Source organism: Scophthalmus maximus, chromosome 5 (assembly GCF_022379125.1).
Source record: "Scophthalmus maximus strain ysfricsl-2021 chromosome 5, ASM2237912v1, whole genome shotgun sequence".
Classification (NCBI taxonomy): domain Eukaryota; kingdom Metazoa; phylum Chordata; class Actinopteri; order Pleuronectiformes; family Scophthalmidae; genus Scophthalmus; species Scophthalmus maximus.
Window position 1 is genome coordinate 614,885 of NC_061519.1, and position 22,062 is coordinate 636,946.

The 22,062-nt window shown below is 43.5% G+C and overlaps 1 protein-coding gene and 1 long non-coding RNA gene across 9 annotated transcripts in view; both read left to right on the forward strand.

Moving 5' to 3' along the window:
* The first annotated feature begins 4,341 nt into the window (after positions 1-4,341).
* Positions 4,342-22,062, forward strand: part of LOC118310500 — a 28,857-nt gene continuing 11,136 nt past the window's right edge. The window contains exons 1-5 of one of the 8 annotated variants that reach the window (XM_035633475.2): positions 4,342-4,571; positions 6,342-6,444; positions 8,622-8,735; positions 8,928-8,984; positions 11,568-11,705. In XM_035633475.2, the coding sequence (XP_035489368.1) occupies positions 6,349-6,444; positions 8,622-8,735; positions 8,928-8,984; positions 11,568-11,705 (405 nt within the window). In that variant the 5' untranslated portion in view covers positions 4,342-4,571; positions 6,342-6,348. Of the gene's footprint in view, positions 4,572-6,341; positions 6,445-6,781; positions 7,115-7,400; positions 7,517-8,621; positions 8,736-8,927; positions 8,985-11,567; positions 11,706-22,062 lie in introns of those variants that run through there. The other 7 variants (XM_035633477.2, XM_035633474.2, XM_035633476.2 and 4 more) reach the window with 7 other exon arrangements.
* On the forward strand, positions 11,712-14,947 carry LOC118310502. The gene is made up of 2 exons (XR_004793785.1): positions 11,712-14,259; positions 14,707-14,947. It is a non-coding gene; the product is annotated as an uncharacterized LOC118310502 (long non-coding RNA).

Consider the following 22,062-nt stretch of genomic DNA (forward strand, 5'->3'; position numbering starts at 1 on the left):
TGTGCAGCTTGTCTAGTTCATTTAAGGGGAAACATGTTGGAGGAAATCAGTCCAACTTTTGGAGCTGATCGGTCAAAGGTCAACCAAAATATGGTCTGAAAACATTTGACAAGATATGTGCAAATAAGAGACAATTCAAGGTTCCTGCATCCTAAAGGACTATAAACATGATCTAAAGCTCATAAACTGAAAAACTATTAAGATCTAATGGAAGGAATTATGTCATGATGTCACTATGAAGTCAGAAAATGATGTCATATAGTGTAGTAATTTAAAAGGTTATAGACATGATCTACAGCTTATTTAGATTAACCAATGATCCATTATCATATGGTATAACTAACGTCATGATACAGTCATTATGAATTGTAATTATTACAATATAAAAAAGTGCATTGCCTGATTGGGGTGTATACTGTCTTAAGGGTCTGCATCGCCCCTCTGATTAGTATTTTTAAAGTAAATCACATTATCTGTGCAAATACGAACTCCAAGGCATCAGCGGACTAACAGCTGATCTAGATGTTATACAGCTATACGGTTGTCATGTCCTTTAGATGAAAGGATGCCTCCTTTGTCTCAAAAAATGTTTCATCACTTCATCTCTCCTCACATCTTTACCTGCATCCAAGAAATGAGTGAAGGAAACAAGGAGACATTTAGGACATGAGAAGCAGCCATGCAGAGTAACCAGTCATTGCATTTTGTTGCGTCATTCAACATCTGCACGGTTGTCAGAACAGATTTGTTAAGTTTAATGATTAACTGAAAGTTAATAATAAAACTCTTGCCTTTGTAATACCTTCAGTACAATCATCACTTTTCAATATGTTTTGGCTATTGTATATTTAAATGACGTCACTATGCTTGTCAATGATAATTCAGATGACCAGCACTATTTTTTTGATGCTACGAAAATCTTGAATGAATAAAATTCATCTGTCATATCCACAAACAAATAAACTCTATTCTTGGGTAAACGAAACAGAACCAAAATCCAAATAACATTTATTGACTGCAAAGGTAGAACAATCTAAAAGACTGGAAAATATTTACATACACATGTACACATAAAAGTGTTTGTCACAGACAGGTTTCCTGGGGCCTGTACTACGAAGCAGAATTTGTGATTATCACGTTAACTTCATGTTTAACTCTGGTTTTCTGTCCTACGAAGCTGGTTCTCTTCTTACCGTGGTAAATCACCATGGTAACTGATGCTAATGGCTAACCTGCTCTGGAGGAAGTTAGGTTCCAGATAAGAGATCAAAACTTGTCAACAGCCCAAGTACTGACCAATCAGATCACTGGAAAACCAGAGTCATCATTCTACAGGATCCTGCCAGGGACAAAAGAGTTTAGAGTAAAATGACAATAAAGTGCAGCAGATATTTATAGATGAGTGGAATAATGTTGATGTTCCAGACTTTTCATATGTTCACTGTGGTTTAAAAACAATATTTCTATTACACAGAGAGAGTTTATAATGCCAGATAAATACATACACTAATTAATATTAGAACTTAATTTGAATTCAATAAAGATTATTTGTCACTGCAGCCCAGAACAACACTAGGAGAGTGTGATGATAAATGGTAACAACTAAATACTATAAATTTTATTAGAAAAATTATCCACACACTGTTCAATATTTCTCATGATCATGAATGAACAGTTCAGTGTGATAGACATCATCACACATTCCTCTCAGATTCATCAGTAGAAAATATTTTGAGTTGTTCTTTTCTGTTTTAGTTGTTTGATCATATTATTTTTATTTCACTTTGTAGAATGTCAATATTACATGTCGCTTTAACCAAATTGACCTGCACGTATCAGCGTTTCTTTTTGTATGATATTAAAAACTTTGTCTATGGTCCTGACGATGTTGCTTATAATTACAGTCTCCGCCTCTTAGGCATGAGCGCGCTCGACACCGGACAGGAAAACCCAGGGTTAACTGAAACAGTTGATATCCAGCTTCGTAGTACAGGTCATCAGGATGGTCAATGTTGTTTTAAGTCAAACCAGATAACGAAAACATTTCCAAGGTATGTTGAACTCGCTTCGTAGTAATAAAAGTCACCTATATCAATATCAACATACAAATTAATTATATTTTTGGGTAACACAAACAGAACCTTTGTGCAATCAAACTAACAATTATTGTTGAGAAAATCTGAGACTGGAAGATTTTAAGGATATTTTTAAGTCAAGACTAAAACATTTTTAAATTATTATGCGCTATGCTGTGGATGAATTTTGTACTTGGAGTGAACAGTGGTGCAAACAAAATCCATTTTTCCCCCCCAACTTTATTTATTTTATTTTAACTGAATATATGTACAGTATTTGTTTAAAATAAAATAACATCGTAACATGAAAGGAATACATAAGTAGAGAAAGTGAAGCTATTAAAATAACAATTGGATTATAAATAAGGAATTATACAAAGAAACAGGGTATATGATATTCAGACATAATGTATGTATATAATAGTATATAGTTTCCTGTTATGGTGTGTTTTACTTTTTATATATTTAATAATAAGAGATGTTTTTTGTGAATTCCATTATTGAAAGAATTGAAATAACATTTATGTTTGTATTTAATTCTGATAATGATATTGTTGACTATAAGTTCAATATGCTTGCATAAACATGACTCCTGACTGGACAAGGACTAAATCTATATCATATATATATATGATATAGATTTATTCTCTGTTTTGGAGCTCAGTCAATCATGTCAGGATTTACATATGTTTTTGGATCATGCCACAACAAAAAAGCAGTTGTTCTGTTGTCTGCCCCAGTGTAACTGCAATGTTGCATCACAAGGAATTGTGGGACATTTTCTGCTTTCTTTTCGTAAGGGATGTCCAGTGTTTCCTATGCTAAATGAGATAAGATAGGAAGCATTGAAACTTCTTTCCTAACAATTTAGAGAATTCTACCAGACTGCTGATAAAATACTTCCAGGTCATTTCACTCAGTCTGGAACCTACCTAACCAAAATAGACTATTCAACTGCAGCCTGCTTTAAGGCATTCACATCACATCAATTCAGATGGATTCTGGCTAGATTCATCAAATATAGAAAGCAGGCTAGATGTTCTTGAAGGGAGCTCAAGCACTTGACAGAAACCTTGCCTGACCAAAAATATCATTACTGAGCGACAAATTGCTGACGTTGGTCAAGACTTTCATGACTGATCAAGTAGAAAATATGGTGGCAAACATTGTCACCTAGGTCATTGTCAATTTCACCAATGTCTCCCAAGGTATTAAGACAGACGAGCAATTAAATAAAAACTAGAAACAAACTCCATGGACAGATGAGGAACACTGAGCATTTACAAAGATAAAATAGGCCATGTCTGTATCTTAAAGATCATTTGTATTCCTACAAAATTATAGAAAGTCACAGGACAATGGATTGAACATCATTGAAATTTGTGTGGAGTCTTTCTGATGCTTTTTGGCAAACAATTCTGAAGTGAGAGACTATTCTCATTTTTGCCAAATCAACCTTATTGCCATGGAAATACAGAAAATAATATAGCCTTGTGTGGCAATGTGCAAGTTCTTTTAGCTCAATAAAAGGGATGTTGCTCAGTTGACAAAGCGTTAATCTGTTAGATTAATGTTGGTCATGGTTAGATTATTCAAGTAAGTGTTAACCTTCGCTTGTAAAAGCTACAGAGCTGAACCCACAATGCAGACAACAATCACCAGGAGACAGAACTGAGCATTACTGAGTCAAAGGTGGAATAGTAAGGTATAGAGGGATTTTCCCCAGTGAGCAGTGGTCTCCGGGGGAATCCAGCGGGCAGACGATGGACGAATCCAGGGGAGCATGGGCAAGAGGGCTCCAGGTGAGGGGAGAGCAGAGCGGGGAAGGTCGGCTGGAGGTGACCTGCTGGCAAAGCACAGCAATGTGTAACTTGAACCAAAATTCTTGGCTCGACGCGTTCTTTGTATGTGAACGGTACTTTGGCCACGACTGATGTACAGAGAAGAACGCACATTGAGAAACGCCCAGACACACAGAGAATACAAACAGGGGACAAACAACAACCACCATAGTGAACACAGGAGACAGGGGAACTAGTAGGATGTTGTTTGACCACTCTACATTATGTTATTGTAGGTAATCTCTAAAGCTGCATGTGAAACAGTATATAGGACACTTACAGGGGAAATCCACAGGCATCAGGGTAGTTTTATTTATCTATGTAATATTTAGGGTCGGCCTTGTTTCCTCCCCCAGTTCACACTCCCACTCTAACCTTGATTTGCATTAAATGAAGCTGCATTTCCACAGAATCTGTGGGGTTCCACTCATTTTAAAGGTACAGTGTTGTGTAGCGGGAGCGCAGCTGAACTGCACCAGACCGCAAGTCTGCAAAAGAAGTGGCAGCATCACTTTGCTGCAGTGAACCGCGGCTCCTGAACACACCCTGCCGCATCCTGCAGACACGAGCGCAGCCACACTCACGGCACATCCACCGATTTATTATCACTGAGCTGACAGGAGAAGAGGCGGCGAGCTGCACGAACACAGGTGAGGTAAGACTGACTGTTCACCACAGATCGTCGAGCAGGAGAAAACTGGGACAGGTAGTCTGGGACAGGACGGCGTGTCCTTGGAAACAGTGTTGATCTGGCGTCACTGTCATGTGTATGGTCCTATTACTGAGGGGACATGGGTCGTGACGATGTATGTCGATACAAGTCTGTGTGGGACTCCTGGACATTTCATATTCATTTGTTATGTCGCGTTGTGTCGCTGCGGTCGCATCACAGCCTCGGTCTCTGCAGCGGATTCCTCTGATTCCTCTGTGTGCTGCTCCTAAACTCAACTCTGTTCCTGCTCAGAGTTCACAGAAATACTTAAGAAATGGTTCATGGATCTGTAGCCGATAAGTACAGAGGCTGACATGTCAGCACATTCATATTTAAACTCTAGCCAAGCATCACTGCATCATTTGGACAGCGGTCCTTGGTTTTGCTGACTGTTACTGCGCATCGGAGCAGGGAATCAGCCTGCAGGCTTTGGCCTGGACCAGGAGTGATTCGAGAAATTTTGGGGCCCAGGAAAAGGGACCTGGGGGGGCCTACATCAGACCACACTTAACCCCCAAACCACATCATTCCATTCTTCAAACATTATTTTATCAACAAATTTTTAAACAAAGTGCATGCACATAAATAATAGTAAAGTAGTATTTAGTGCAAACCCCCACCACCATCCCAAGTACATCATACACACACATTTAGACATTCTAGTCTCCAACCAAATCTTTGAAATTTCAAAGCTTTTGACAGAAAGCTCATTGCGTTAGGCCTCGTTAGGTGGTTTCTGGACATTGGTGTTGCTGCAGTCTCCTATACATAGCATGTTCGTAGAGGCCTCCTCTCAGACACATGCCCTGCATGTATGTTCAGTGCTGAATTCTATAGCTTAAAGGACTCGTCAGGGCATGTTTCACCTGTAATAGCACACATTTCTGCACTGCTTTAACAAAAAGATCAGTTGACCAGGATGCTGTCACAGGATTAACTTTGTGGTATCCCCACTGTCTCTGATATGTTCATCATGTTTGTTCTTTTTATCAAAATCCCCGGTGGACTGAACTGTGGAGTCCCACAAGTTCCCACAACTCTCTCAACTCAAATATGCATTTCCATTCTTTCTAGTGGAATTGATGTCATCGTAACGTCCACCTCCTGACAAAGAACAAACTGTACAGATATCAAGTTACACTTTAGTGAATAAGTAGTACAGGTCAGACTCTTCATGTCTGCTATCAAGACCCTACTGCCGCAAAAGACCACTCCAAATAAAATGGCCGATGCCACCAGTCATAAAGGTCTTCAGGAGCACTCCCTGCACCCCAAAAGACCTCAATCACCTTAACACACTCTGCTCTAGTTCTTCTTGTAAAGTGCAGATGTCTGATCAGCCCAGCATAATGGCTGACTACCAGCCAAAGCCAAAGAATACTGCTCCCAATATACTATATATGCTTGTGTCTACTCATGACACCTAACAGAAGCTTTTGTTCCTCTTGGAGCCTACGTTGTGTACATCTGTCGGCCAGTAGTCTTCTTCTCCCCACCTTTGTGTCAGCAATCTATTTATTTCTTGCATTTATTGGAATGTATCCTGCAATTGTTGATTGGTAAAATTCTGTTTAATCAAGGGACATCATTGGACAGATATGTCCAGTGTCTGAGGTCAACCATATATACAATTTAACCATCCTGTCCATTATTTTATCTTTGACTCTGTCCTTTTTTAACTACTGTCCTCTTAAAGCTGTTTTTTGTCTTCAGCAGGAGGATGGCGCTTAATGATAAAGACCCGAATCCTGTAGTGGGGCCCCTCTCCCCAATTCAATTGCAGTCCCATCTCAAGATGGAGCCCAAGACTCTTGGGGTGAGCAGAAGCACTCAGAGTTTGGAACCAGACATTATACACAATTTCCTGTCAGTCAGTGATTTAAAGGCTGGAGATATACTTGCTTTTGACTACTTATACGCATCATGGCTGCCTTTCGTTTCGTGTGTCTGTTTTGTGACTTGGGTGCGTCCGCAATATGAAAACGTACAGGAAGGGTAAGGGCAATGTATGGGCAGATATTCAATTTCAATTCAATTAAATTTTATTTGTATAGCGCCAAATCACAACATACATTGTCATTACTTGTCATTATCATGGTGTCTTTGGCATCCTTTGATCTACTATAGTGCCGTGATCGCTGTTTCTGCTGTGATCTCAGAAATAACCATAGGCCAACCTCCTCCAGTGTCAACATGTTGTTTGACAGGTGTTTGTTTTGTGTGTATGTGCGTGTGTGTGTGTTAAAATGAAAACAAATAAGTAAATAAAAAACACAAGGAAAAAATTAAGACAATTAACAAAATAAATGTGATGGACTATGTGTGATAATATTTAGTTAAGGGCAGACTATTGTGTTGAATTCAAATATTCAGTGTATGTATATGTGAGTAAGTGTGAGCGTAGCGGAATCGGGAGGACGGTTTTGAAAATGGAGAGATCAGGAGGGAGAATAAAGTCGGGAGAGAAATGATGAGGTAACAGAGAGGTAATGAAGAGAGACAAAGGAATGAATAAATGACTTAAATTTGTACAGTGGTAATGTGTAAATATGTGTGGTAATAGTGGCAAATGAAGACGATAAATGATATTAAATAAATAATAGTAAGTAACCAAACATTATACAAAAGTAATTAAGTTAGGTATTCCTGGTGGGGTTGTTAGTCCTGTCCCAGTCCTGTTCATGTTGATGCCTTTGTTTTCGTGTTTATGGTTTTGTCTTTTCTATTCTTATTTTACCAATTTTGATTTGATTGGGGGTTACTTTCCCTCAGTCGCTCTCAGACCCTGGGGAGGAAGCTGGCTGTCCAGGGATGTGCTCCATTGCCTTCTCTCCTTTTCACAGCCCCCAAACCCAAAGGGAATGAGAGTTCAAGGGGGAGAAGATGTGGTTTGACAGATTTTTTTTTTAATGTTTCCTCTCTTCCTATATATATATATATATATATATATATATCATCACACTCGGGCTGAAAACTAAATTGTGCCTTGTCCAAGTTTCCCCAGGAGGTGGCGTAGTCTGACTATAACAGTCTTATGGCGCGTTCAGATGATGTATGTATGTATGTGTATGTATTTTAAATATAAATGCACAGGCCTTGCATTGTCTTCATCTTTTCACTTACAATTTAAGGATGTCTTGCTTTGACTCGTTAGTTTAACAGCAGCAGCAGACTTCTCTCTCTCCCTCTGGTGCTTCTATTTCTTCTTATTCTTATCAAAAAGATCTGAATTATAGGGAGGATTAATACAGGGGAGTTATGTTCGCTGGTATTTTTACAGGTAGGTTAAAGTGGTTTTGAAGAGTGATTTTCGTTGGCATAGCTTGTTTATGTCGACAGGCATGAGACAAATCTCTGATTTGTGGCACTAATATAATATAATAAGAGCAGAGCAGCGCATCACAGCTTTGGCAAATAAGTTTATTTCTACATTTGAACAAGACAATTCAAAGTGCTTTTTACCAAAACGTAATAAGTTAGTGTAAATTTAAACATATTTTTAATATATTATGGGATTGTCCACCTGCTGGCATTGTCATAAACCTGCAACAATGACTCTATTGCCGCCGCGACCCAAGTAGTGTCTGTAAGTGTTTTTTTATTTTGCCGATGAGTTCATTATGGAGTGCACTACATAGAATTCCCAAGATAGTGAGTATGGGTTAGTGAGATTTCAGACACAGCCCAAGTGGTGCTGGCCTTTTTTTTATATCAGTAAAAGTTCTATACGAGTTCTGTAGTGTGCCCTCTAGTGCAATACTCTAGTAACAGTATTTCAACAATTATGCTCACGACCCATCTGGTTGTCTACACAAATGCATGGCTAAAAAGCAAGTATTATATCTCCAGCTTAACTCATATGCTTTTGTCTCATACCAAGTAACAACAGACTTTGATAGCACATTGTAATGGCCTGAAAACATCTCCCCGGTTTGGGGATTCTGGGTTGAAGGGGCTACAAGTGCTGACTTTGTGGCTTTCCCCCCAATTCAGGCCATCCAGATCATTATTGGGGCTTTGATTCTTTGTCTGAGTGCCTCTGTGCTCCAGATCCATGAGGTCCACTTCACAGGGGATGTGGCCCTCTTCCTGATCGTTGTCATTCAGGTCAGTTAGAGGCATGGATCATTTGGATAGTGTTTAACAATGTATAGGTAGATCCGGACTGTTAGATCACTGAAACTCTTCATACCTTTCTTATTTTTCAGCACTGCATGAACACATATCTGATTAACTTGAATATTAAAACTGACATTCTTCCAAATGCTGTGTGTAATGAGTTGTACTGTAACCCACCAGGTGACCCTGTCTGGTTCTGTGTTGGTCCACAGTGGAAGGAGACCTACTCTGTTCTGGGTGAGTCTGGCTTTGAGAGTCTGGATCAAACAAGAGTTCTATGTTACAGTCTGGACCATCTCAAGTGCTTTAGAATGACACCGATCACTGTATCCAACAGTCAGCTCTCCACCCTTCAACACACATTAACACTTGTGCCTCTAGTTTCACCGTGATAAACTGGGAGTAACAGCAGATAAGGCTGCAAGGCTGTGTGTTCACTCTGGTCTCAAAAGAATCTCCTGTCACTTTGCGTTTTGAATATTCTACTTTGGAGCCACTCCCAGATGACGTTTGGTGCCAGCCCATCATGGTGGCCAACATACACAGTCAAACAAACATTCACACCATAGGTCAATTTAGTGTCTCTTATTGACAGAATCTTAATGCTAACCACAGCACCAGCCTGCCAAAAGGCTGAAAGGCACCACAGGCATATTTTTTTTCAATTTTGGGCTACACAAACTATCTGGTTATAATCAGATAAAATTTGTGTGTGTGTGTGTGTGTGTGTGTTGCTGTAGCAGAATCATTAAAGGTGATATATTATGCAAAAATCCTTTTTTAAGTGTTTGTGCACATACATGTGTGTATCTCTGGAGGGTATGGACATAGGTTAAACTAAATCTGACCAGAGATGTTCAAAGTCACGACAGAGATATTGCAAGAATACTATACAGGGCTGTGAACTGGTTTCTAACTTGACTTTGCATATTGCCTCCAATTTTCTGAAAATAGTTATGGTTAAAACACATCTAATGACACAAAAATATAAAAAGCACAATCAATAATTAAGTTCACTTTTGAGGATTGTCATTATTTTGGATGTTATTGTTATTTTGTTGTACGTGACATAGAATTGACAAAAAAACAAAACACCAGTAGCTGATATGGTTTTCAGATTGACAATCCACACAGATCATTTGGCCTCATCCAAGAACATTTTCATATTCTTATCTTATATTTCTGGTTCATTTTTTCCGTGAGTTGGTTCAAACTCAGATTCAGCAAACGCTTCTTACTTCAGAAAAGTGTGTAAATAACCTATGTAGACAAGATGAACACTTGAGCACATTTGCGGAGTGCATGTGAATAGTGTTCTGCAATACAATAGAAGGCTATGCTTCCTGCGACATATGGCAGGAAGGAAAAAGTAAGGTTTACATGTTTGGAGACTGAAATCCTGCTTTCAGAAATTCAAGCAACAGGCATCAGGCATGTAGAGCAGCCACCAGCTCTGTTAAGGCACATCCATCTGGCCTTCAAATCACCAACTGTACACTCTACCATGGCACAAGTGAACATACAGTATGACAGTATGAATACTCCTGTCTTGTCTGGTTGACTAGAGATGTCATGGGCCAGGGAGTTCAGCATATACACAATATTGTGAAAAAATTGTGAAATTTAGGTAAATGGACTGTATTTATATAGCGCTTTTGTAGTCTTTTTGACGACTCAAAGTGCTTTACAGGACAAGTCACATTCACTATTCACACACATTCATACAGCACTGCTGTTTACCGTGCTTTTTCTATCACATTCATACACTGCCAGAAGAGCCGCCAAAGGCAATTTAGGGTTAAGTGTCTTGCCCAAGTACACAAAAGCATGCCGGCTAGGGGAAGCTGGGCTCGAGCTGCCAACATTTGGGTTAGTGGACGACCCCCTACCTCCTGAGCCACAGCTGTAAATGATCTGAAAATAGCTTGCATGACGTCAAAGTGTCAAAACCTGCTCTGTCAGTTACCTGCTGTTTGGTAACCTCAACCGTAACACAAAGTCACTTACCAATAAGACAGGTATATAAGACACATGTTTACTTCACTATTCTGCAGCAAAAGGAGTTGTGCGCTCCCCTAACCATCACGCAACAACATTAAGCAGGTACATTAATACATTTAGAATTGTATCATAATTTGAATTGCAGAGTTTAACAGAATAATTTCAACATAATTATGAGGTGTAATAGATAATTGTATTTATAATTGCTTCAAAGTAATTAACGTAATTAATCCATTAATGAAAACTTGATTTAAATATCAGTGGACTAATTTCACGCGGCACGGTCCGGACCACTCGTAAATTGAGTTTGTACACACCACTTAAGAACAAATCTGTTTGTACGAATGGTTCTTGTTCAGTATGAGGCCCAGTTAGCTCCATTTTTCCCATCTTGTTACATCCATCTGTCAATTGGGGAATGCCACCACTGTTGGGTTTCATTGAGGTGGAACAAAGAGACTGACACAAATTTGAAATTCACAAGCAGGGTAATTGCAAAGTAATTTGCAAGGAGGCTGACCAATAACACAACTAAACTAAACCAAGGGATTGTTTGGTGTCCTCAGTCCAAACCGATGCAATCCTTTCCAGAGAATCGAGGGAATGTGTAAATACTACAGGGTATACAATGATCTGGCAGAGTATTGGTGTTCCTGCCAGTCTTTATATACTACGTCAGTTGTGTGAGGTACAAGTGTATGGGTGAGGTGGTTGTTTGTGTGGTATACCAATATTGTGTGTTGTGCATGTGTTTTTTCTATGTTGTTAGATTAGTGTAACTAACCTATTTTACTTGTGCACTGCTGTTTCCATTTGCAGGTGAAATGCATGCTAGTGCTGCATCTCATCAGTGCTGCATTTGCCACTGCTGCCCTGGGTCTGATGTCCAAACACCTTCCCTACCGCCAAGACTCTTACCACTGTGAACACTGCCACAGATTGGAGCTACATGCCGTGGTAATGTCTTTAAAACCTACACAGAGAAGCCAGATTTAAGGTTTTAGTGGTTAAACAGATAAAGACATACAAAAAGCCAAATCAGTTGCCAGTACTGTAACAAAGCTTTGATGCTGTGAGAATGTAATGTATTTCTCTGGCTCTGTGGCAGGTCGTGTTACAGCCTGATTGGAACAAACGTCCAAAGTACATCACTGAATTCCAAGATCAATAGTTATTGTGATCGATTGTTTTAAACATTATCTCAAAACAGGTGCCAGAAAATTCAGTTTGGGGCTTAAAGTGATCACGTCTAAATTTTCTCTCTATAGTGTGTATTTTTTGAAAAAATTGTTTTGCCTGGTGCAAGACTGAAACAATGTTTGCAGGACAGAAAAGTATCCCTGAATGTGTATTTAATGGCCACCATGATGAGTTGATGGTTTGTACATTTACCTGTGGTGCCTTTCTGCTTTTTTATATGATGTGAATTGAGACAGTATGTTTGGACTTCAATGTGTCAACCCTACTCATTACTGTTTTGAAAGTGCAGTCCATGATCTTGTGATGGAGTGTGACAGTGAGCAGTGAGGTCCAGAGAAACAGAGTGGGCTGCTGTAGAGAATTTGCAGTGAAGGTTGCAGTCCGTCCGTTAATAGATGCTGCAGTGTCTCTAGTCAAAGGAGAAGTTTCTGTGTTATTTGCCACGCTGTTGAGGAAGTAAAATGTGTGGGAGCACTCTGTGCCACCCCCGGCTGCCCACGTCGCCTCCGCTAAATCCGCCACTGATCTGGAGATACCCTCACAAATAATACTCCCACCAAATTTGGTGAAAATCCGTGGAGAGGCCTTTGTGAACGTTATGATGCCTGTAACATTATCCAGCATGATCGGTTTGGCGGTGGGTCAGTGATGGTCTGGGGAGGCATATCCTTGGAGTGTCGTACAGTACTCCATGTCATAGCCAACAGTACCCTGACAGGTGTTAGGTACCAGGATATCCTCAGAGCGGTTGTTAGACCTTACGATGATGCAGTTGGCCATGTGTTCCTCCTTGCAGGACAATGCCTGGCCTCATGTGACCAGAGTGTTTAGGCAGTTCCTGGATGATGAAAGCATTGATGCCATTGACTGGCCCTCTTGGTTCCCTGACCTAAATCCAATTGAGCACCTATGGGATATTATGTATTGGTGCATAGACGCTGCCAAGTACCACCACCGACTGTCCAGGATTTTACTGATGCCCTGATCCAGGTCTGGGAGGACATCCCCCAGGAAACAATCCGCCAACTCATCAGGAGCCCAGACGTTGTCGGGAGGTCATACAGGCACATGGGGGCCATACAATATGCAAAATATGATGTGGTTATCGCACCTGGCTCACCTTTACAGGTACTCTCCCCTGCACCATCTTTGAGCCAGTAGCATCGCTCTCGTTTCTCTCTCTCCTACAATGCACCTCCTGTCCTGGGGTCTGGGCCTGAGTTGGGTGGCTTCTTTGGGTTTTCAAATGGGCACCCCCCTTCATCAATGTTTTGTCGAATTAAGCCCAGCACATCTCCACGGGATCAACGGTAGACCCAGTGTCCTGGGACTACCCCCACTGTCCACCACTCAACTCAGTGCTGTTGTTGTTGCCCATCACCAGGTTGTTTCTGCCAACGCTCACTGCGCTTTATCCAGATCCAACGGGATGCTGTCTCTGCCTGTTTGCTAACGTCAGCTACCATCCGCTTCCTAGCCATGCCTTCTATTCCCAGCAGCCCAAGACTTCGCCAGAGTGAGTTCCCTGGGAAGCCCCTGGAGCGCTATTTTGTGCCTCCTCAATCCTCTCCTCCCAGGGCACTGTCAACTCCATAAACATGACCTGCTGGGTGCTTCCTGACCAAAGGACAATGTCTGGTCTGAGGCATGTGGTTGTTATCTTTTCTGGGAATTTGAGCTGTTTCTTGAGGGCTACCCGCATCTCCCAGTCGCTTACTGTAGTTAAGATCCCTCTGCTCCTAGTCTCCACCACGCCAGCCTTTCCTGCTCTGAGAAAGTGGATATACCGGTGGGCCTTGGAATGTTGTCTTGGCTTCTTCCTTGCCTGCTCCATACCAGTAGCAAACTGGGCCAGAATCTGGTCATTTAGCCACCGGAATTTCCCATCCGCCAGGCTTGATCTGCATGATGAGAGTAGGGTTGTCACCAGAACTGATACTACGGTACCAAGTCTGTCCAAACATTAGGAAAACCAGATGGTACTTGTTCTTCTGCAGTAGCGTAAGTACCGTAGGAACCGAGCAGGATTTCCGGAACTGATGGGGGCAGCATATAGCCTACAAGTGTTGTGGTCTGTCCTCAAATGGTAAAGAAGAAGAAGAACTCCCTCCAGCACACTGGAAAAGTACGGGAGGAACACAACAACAAGTTGTGCACCGTCCCAACAAGAGTCGGATGCGTTCGAGGTAGATGAATACGACGTTATAATTAATGTGCTGAAGTCAATATGCAAACGATGCCATCGCGCATTTCAAACCACAGGAGTTAACAGCTGACAGACGGGCATCAAGATCAGTTCAAAGAATTCAAGGTTAGTGGGATCAAATTCATATTAACATCATATAAAAACTGTTAAACTTCGGCGACAATTGGTGCTGCGTGTTAACATGTTTTAGGCAGAAACCTCCTCACGTTCTGCTCCATTCAATGTTAGCAATAGCCGTTTGCTAACAACCCTACCGCTAACTCATAGTGACCTAACAGCTTTTCAGTCTGTGTCCCGTCAACATGTTTGATGATGTTCAGAGTTTACAAGGTGTGTGTGCCTGCCTGTGTGTATGTGTGCGTCTGTGCGCATGTGTTTGTGTGCGTATGTGCGTGTGTTTGTGTGCGTCTGTGCGCGTGTATTTTTGTGCGTGTGCCTGTTTGCGTGCGTCTGTGCGCGCCCGCGTGCTTAGTACTGTACCTGAAGCCTCTACTGTTTTCTGACTCATTGTCAGACAGTTTTATAACCGAAATCACTCTCTTTCCCCCCCAGTATGAGCCAGAAGAGGATCCACCAGGAGCAAAGTCAGCAAACAATATCAGAAGCTCTTAATTTATTTGTTATATCTTGAAGTCATGACTTCCAATATGTGCCATAATAAAGTTGATTGCATAGTATTGCACATCTTTTTTTGTAATGTTAAATTTCTTCTTTTAAATGGCTACATGCCACTATTATTGTTTCTGTAATGTTCAAATATTTTTTTAATAAAGGAGTTATTGTTTAAGTATAATTGTTCGTGTCCTTTTTTGTACACCATGGTATTGAATTTGGTATCGTGTACTTTTGGTGGTATCGGTACCAACTACTAGATTTTTGGTATTGTGACATCCCTAGAGGAGAGGACATGTTTAAGGTTAGCTGGTCTTCCGCAGAGTGTACAGCTCTCTGCCAACGCACACGTATGTAGATTTGATGGGGTAGGCAGGACATCATACACCAAAACATAGCAGGAACTTGATCCGGTGGCCTTCCATGCTTCAGATGTCCTGCCAGTTCAGTGTCCTCTCTCCCACCTTATCCAGATGCCCTGCTTGTTCATGGCAACATTAATTTTTTCAATAGAAGTGTAAGCTATTTTATTTATGTAACATAACATTTTATTTTGAATCCGTTTTTGGGTTGCCTCAGCAAAGTACTGAGGGATTTTAAATTGGGGTTTTAGTTTTAAGGGAAGGACGGAAGAAGGAAGCGGATGTGTTGTAGTGGGTTTTTGACCGTGTTCAATAAAGTTGTGGTTCCGTCTTGGGTCAGACTTGTAAACACTGCAGTCTCCTTATTGTTATTTTATCATACAGTACAGGCATAATAATAAAAGCTCACTTACATTGTTGGCAGCGGTGGGATTTTTCCTGCCTAAAAGACAATTGAGAGAAAAGTGTGTAGTGGAAAGCAGACGCGGCAGTTGCCGCAGTTGTAGTTAGCTAATGTTAGCCACTGCCAACACACGCATATAGCTCAGCTGTGCAGCCTATCCTCATTCCCCAGGTGAGAGTTTGGAAGTGTATGCAGCAGAAATAAGGAAGTTGGTTCACCAGGCATTTCCAGGCTATGGTGATGTAACGCAGAAAGAAGAGAAATTCAGCCGATTTCTGGCTGGGCTTGACCCGGCGTTGAGAACTAAATGCCATGAGCCATGGGCTACTGATTTGGAGGAGGCCCTGATTATCGCTGGCCGATGTGAAATGGCGAGGGAGACTTGGCAATCAGACTATGTCAACAATTTGGTTCACCAACCTCCCGCTAGAAGCGGAGCAGCAGCAATGGTGCATTCCATCGCTGACGGGGGTGGTTTGTACCAAGTCATGGACAGACTTACTGAGGATGTGAGGGAAATGAGGATTGAAATGAGATGAATGGCAGAGGAAAATAACCAACTGAAATCCAGTGGCTGGAGAGATGAATGGAGAACTCCTAACTCAGTGCATGGAGGTCAGTGTCAATGTTCTTGTGGGGAGCAGGGCGGCCAGCAATGTCGCCTGCAAGGTGAGCCGAGAGGGCGCTCTCTGGACCGGAACTGGCGCGAACGGCGAGTAGACACGGGTCCCAGGGAAAGACAGGATATTGGGGGCCCTATGACAGACGAGCTAGATCTCCAAATTGGCGAAGCCCAAGACCTGCGAGAGCCCCCTTTAATGACGATCTCCAGAGGAGGCGAGGAGTACGTTTATTCTCACCCAAGAGGGAGGACCCTGAAAACCAGTCGGGAAAAGAGATGTAGCTGATGTTGTGGCCCAAACACCAGCTTCGACAGTAATCACGGCCTCTTGGGAGGAAGACATTTTTTTCTCCTCTACAAGTAAGGCAATGGTGCAGGATACGACAAAGCGGCATCATACTTCATATGTGAGAGGGAGCATTGAAGGGACTGAAATCAATATATTAGTGGATTCGGGGTCCACAGAGTCATTTATCAGTGCTGATTTGCACATGGCTGTTCCAGCTCTGGGCCAAAGACCCCTGAATGCTGACTTTATTGCTGCCCGTGCTGTTAATGGTCAGATCATCGACACGTTGGGCACCATAACCGCCACTCAACATCTTGGTTTGTGTCTACCATGCATGGAAACCACTACTTCAGTAGACAGGATTTACTTGACATTGGTTTTCTCCACAAATCACCCGTTACAGACGATTTTCCCCGCTATCACAACATCCCGAACGAGTTAGCGAGACTCTCCGTGGATTGTTATCGGCTACGGCAGGTGGCGCCGACGGAGTAGGGAGAGGAAGCAGTAGCGGGGATGTCGCAAAATCCCTGATTCACAAAATGGACGAGCTGGAACTACTCGCCGCCGACCACTATGTTCATGACTGCTGCGTGTTGATAATATCAGAGACTTGGGTTCATCCGTTGATCCCCGACGCAGCAGTACAGATAGCGGGCCGCACCGTCCACCGCTGGGACCACAAAAAAGACTCCAGTAAGAGCAGGGGAGGTGGTTTGTGCATCTTCTTGCACAACAACTAGTCTGTAAACAGTACAACTATAGACACACACTGCTTCCCGAGTCACAGTGGACAAATGCATCCGTGTGCTCCCCAACCAGAAGCCCTGGATGACCAGCCCGGTCCGGACTCTCCTCAAGGTCCGCAACGCCGCCTTCAGGTCTGGAGACAGAGAGCAGTACAGCACTGCTAGAGCTGATCTGAAGAGGGTGATTAAAAAGGCAAAAGCGGACTACAAAAGAAAATAGAAGACCACCTCTCAGAAAACAACCCACGACAGGTGTGGCAAGCCATTCAACAAATAACAAACTACAGAGGACGAAACACCACAACTGTGGACTCCAGTGTCTCTCTGGCAGAAGAGCCGAACAGCTTCTTTGCCCGCTTCGAGACATCACAGACCACAGCTTCATCACCTCAGCCTCCACCAGTACCCAGCACCCATTCACTGACTGTACAGGTGCATGATATGAGACGTGTGCTTGGTGGTCAACCCCAGGAAAGCTGCTGGACCAGACGGACATCCTGGTAAGGTACTCAAGGCCTGTGCTGACCAGCTCTCACAGGTCTTCACAATGATATTCAACCTCTCCCTGACACAGGCCATCATCCCTGCCTGTCTGGAGTCCTCCACCATCATCCCCGTACCCAAGAAACCAGCACCGGACACCTCAAATGCTACCGTCCAGTAGCACTCACACCCATCATTATGAAGTGCTTTGAACGGCTTGTCCTGCATTACATCAAAGCCTGCCTCCCCCCACCTTCAACCCTCACCAGTTCGCTTACAGAGCGAACAGATCCACCGAGGACACCATCTCCATAGCCCTTCATGCTGTGTTGAGACACCTGGAACACCAGGAGTGTTACGTTAGGATGCTCTTCATTGACTACAGCTCAGCCTTCAACAAGATCATCCCGGGGACTCCATCTCCTCCCTGCTCCTGGATCAGTGACTTTCTCACTGATGGGCCCCAGAAGATGAAACTCAGCCTCCACTTCTCCTCCACCTGTACACTCAGCCCAGGCTCTCCACAGGGATGTATGCTGAGCCCACCTCTCCACTCTCTCTACACCCACGACTGCAGTCCAACCCACCCCAGCAACACCATAGTGAAGATTGCGGATGACACGATCGTGGTGGGACTGATCTTAGGAGAAGACGAGCCTGGGATGAGATCCTGAAACTAACATCGTGGTGTTCAAACAATAACCTGTCACTGAAAAAAAATGTTGTACAGTTTTACATGTGTAATGACAATAAAGGCTTCTATTCCACTCTATTATATTGGTAATGAAGCCTGGCAGCATGTTTTCTATGTACTCGGGGGGTCTAGGCATCCCAAATGGGCTTGAACTTCCTTGCCTCCAACCACGCCCTTTTGGATTTCGCACAGGACCAGCTGCAGTTATGGGACACTAGCACCTACTTCTGGGTGGTAAAGACTCAACAGAGTGTTAATCTGTAATGTGTCCATTATGACTCTGCCCCCCCTCAGCGAGATGCTGGTGCCTGTGTGCGTGTCCCCAGCCGGGCCAGTGGATAGGCTGCCGGACTTTGTGGGCTACTTGGCCCCAAACCTCCAGAACAAAAGTGAGTGTGTGGTGGCCCACACATTGACATCTGTGAAGAATGGGGTTACTACAGCCTGTGTGTTGAACCCTACTGATCAAGACATTGTACTGAGAGAGGGCATGCATCTGGGGGAGTTTTTTTCTGTGGATGAGGCCGAGCTTGTGTCGTTCCCACAGGTCCTGAGTGACACTGCCTCGTCCCTTTCCACCTCTGATGTGCCTCTCAGGTTGCTGAAAGGACCTCCTGTCAGTCGAAAACAGAAGGCGCAGTTGGTTGCTTTGCCGGCAGAACACCAGGAAATATTTAGCACATCCAAGGGGGCGACCGGCTGATGCACACTTTTTGGACATCACATAAAGACAGGTGATCATTCTCCCCTGCGACAGCATGCCTATCGGACCTCCCCAAAGATAGTGAAGAAATAGACAGACAGGTGGCGGCTCTGTTGGCGAATGGAGTGGTGAGGAAAGCTGCAGCCCTTGGGCCTCGCCTGTTGTTCTTGTAAGGAAGAAAAACGGTGAGTGGAGGTTCTGTATTGACTACCGACACCTGAATGGTGTGACTGTCATCGCTTTCCTAGGGTCGATGATACCTTGGATGCATTGAGCGGCTCACTGTGGTTCAGCACGTTTGATTTCTCTAATGGCTACTGGCAGGACGAAGTGGCTGAGGAGGACAGGGAGAAATCAGCTTTCACAAGTGGCAGGGGCCTCTACCAGTTGCGGTCGATGCCGATGGGCCTCACTAACTCTCCCGCAACGTTTCAGCGGTTGATGGAGCTAGTGCTCAGAGGGCTTCCATGGCAGGTGTGCATGGTGTATCTGGATGATGTCCTGATATACAGCCCCTCCTTTGAGGACCATCTCTCCAGTCTGTGTGAATTTTTCTCCAGGATTCAGGCGGCAGGTCTCAGACTCAACCCCAAGAAGTGCCGTCTGGCTCGAGACCATGTGGTATTCCTGGGGCATGTTGTTTCTTGCCATGGCCTTCAGCCAGACCCTCAAAACACGGACAAGGTCAAAACCTGGCCAACCCCACGGAATCCAACTAAAGTGAGCGCATTTGTGGGCTTATTTTCTTATTACAGACCCTTTGTTAGGGACTTTGCCCGGCGTGCAGCTCCCTTGCACCACCTAACATGTAAAGACACACTTTTCCAGTGGACAACTGAATGCAATACAGCGTTTGAGTATCTGAAGTGGGTGCTTTCGTCTGCTCCTGTTGTCACTATGCCGGACTTCCAACTCCCCTTTAAGGTGTATACTGATGCCTCCATGGAGGCTGTGGGGGCTGTGCTGGCTCAGGACAGAGAAGGACAATAGAGGATGGTGGTGTATGTCAGCCAGTCGCTCACTTCGACTGAAAGGCGCTGGTCCACATTTGACAAAGAGTTGTGGGCTATAGTGTGGGTTGAATTTAAGGCAATGCAGACACTACATCGGATCAGCTGCATTCACTATCATAACAGATGATAAATGTCTATTGGGCCTCCGTAGCCTGTCTATTGACAGGTACAAGATTGTTTCTATTGACACAGAGAAGAGGGCAAGGTGGATACTGGAACTGGATCCTCTCAACTGGGTCATACTGCATACTAATGCTGATGCTCTCTCCCGGCGACCTCAAGATCCTGAGGCTGGGATGGGGAACAACGCTTTGCCAGAAGCAACCCCTCAGGTGAATGCAAAAGACACTGGTGGGGAGTCGACTGCTCCCCAGACTGATACTTTGTGGGCTCAACCAACTGCTGCGGACCCTCAGGCCTCTGATGGCCTGAGTTTGGGGCAGCAGATTGAAAGGGACAGTAGTTCAGATGATCTGTCTTTTGTGCATGCACTGTCACATGATGGGATTGGAATGAGAGAGCTGCAACAGGCTGATCCAGATATTGGTAGGGTGTTGGAATGGATTGAACGTAGTGGATCTCGATGACCTTGGGGACAGATGAGAGGGAGCTTCAGTGACTTCGGAAGTTATGGACTGAATGTCCTTGTCTGTCTGTGAATGGACTGCTCTGCCGAAGAGTGAATTCCTCCCTCACAGGGGATGCACAGTATCAAGTCGTTGGCGTTCGCATATAATACCTCTGTTCATGCCTGAACCTGCTACATTCCATACTTCTTGACCTATGGACGGGAAGCCGGTGTCCCGTGGATGTTTTGGTGCCGGCCTGAATGCTGTGTTCGAACTTGCCTTCTTGTCATGCTGACTTTGTGTACTCTCTGGCGGAGTGGCTGGGGACTGCTTTTAGTGGTGCCCGACAGCATTGTGCTGACTTTCGAGAAAAACTAAAACTGTACTATGACGGAGCTGTTCATCATCAGCCCTATGCAGATCCAGGTCTTACCTATCGTATTGGCCGTTCTATGGACTCTGTTGGACAAGAGCAGATTGTTCATTATGATAGACTTACACAATGCTGATGCCGTCTGGTTGTTCCAGTGGTCTCCCGGCTTCTCATCTTCATGCTCCTGAACTGCAAGGCGAGGGGCCACCAGCTGGGGACTGTGGGGTTATGGAGCCACTGGGTGTTAATGGTATAGGGACTGTTCGTATTTCCAGTGCCAGTGAGCCCGGCCAGAATGTGACTCGTGCTGGGAGAACTGTGAGGCAGCCTGTCCATTTCAAGGACTTTGTGTCTCGGTAATGTGTGATGTATCAGTGGTATATGGTGTGTTGGTGGTGCGTACCTGGGGTAGATTGTGCTGTTATGTGGGGGTATATTGTTTATTGTTTGAGGGGGAAAAAAGTTTTTTACGTTGTTGTTAAGACAGGTTGGTAATTTGTGGTTACATCTTTGATGTTACTGTTTAGAAACGAGGACGGGGGGGGGGGGGGGGGGGGGGGGGGGGTGTTGTAATGGGCTTTTTGACAGTGTTCAGTAAAGTTGTTGTCGTTCCGTCTTGGGTCACACTTGTCGATACTGCAGTCTCTGTGTTGTTGTTTTATGTAGATGATACAGTACAGGCGTAATAATAAACGCTTGGTTACTGAGTATATTTACTTTTCTGAAATTGGCATTTTCTGCTTAACTGTGCTGTCTGTTTTAGGTTTTCAGTCTCTAAGCTGAGTTCTGTTGTGATCAGTATTCCTGACTTAGATTTATTTATTTTCTAGTTCTTGAAGACTTATTTTAATGTCTTTACAGTCTGATTCTAAATTGTGTTCTGTCGTGGTTAGCACTCTTAAATCAGATTTATTTCCAGTCTCACCAGCGTTATTTTATTGTGCAATTGACTACTGTGATATCTTACCTCTAGGACTGCTAGTATTAGCTGAACATCTAGTTTCTGAAATTGGCATTCCCTGATTAACTGTGCTCT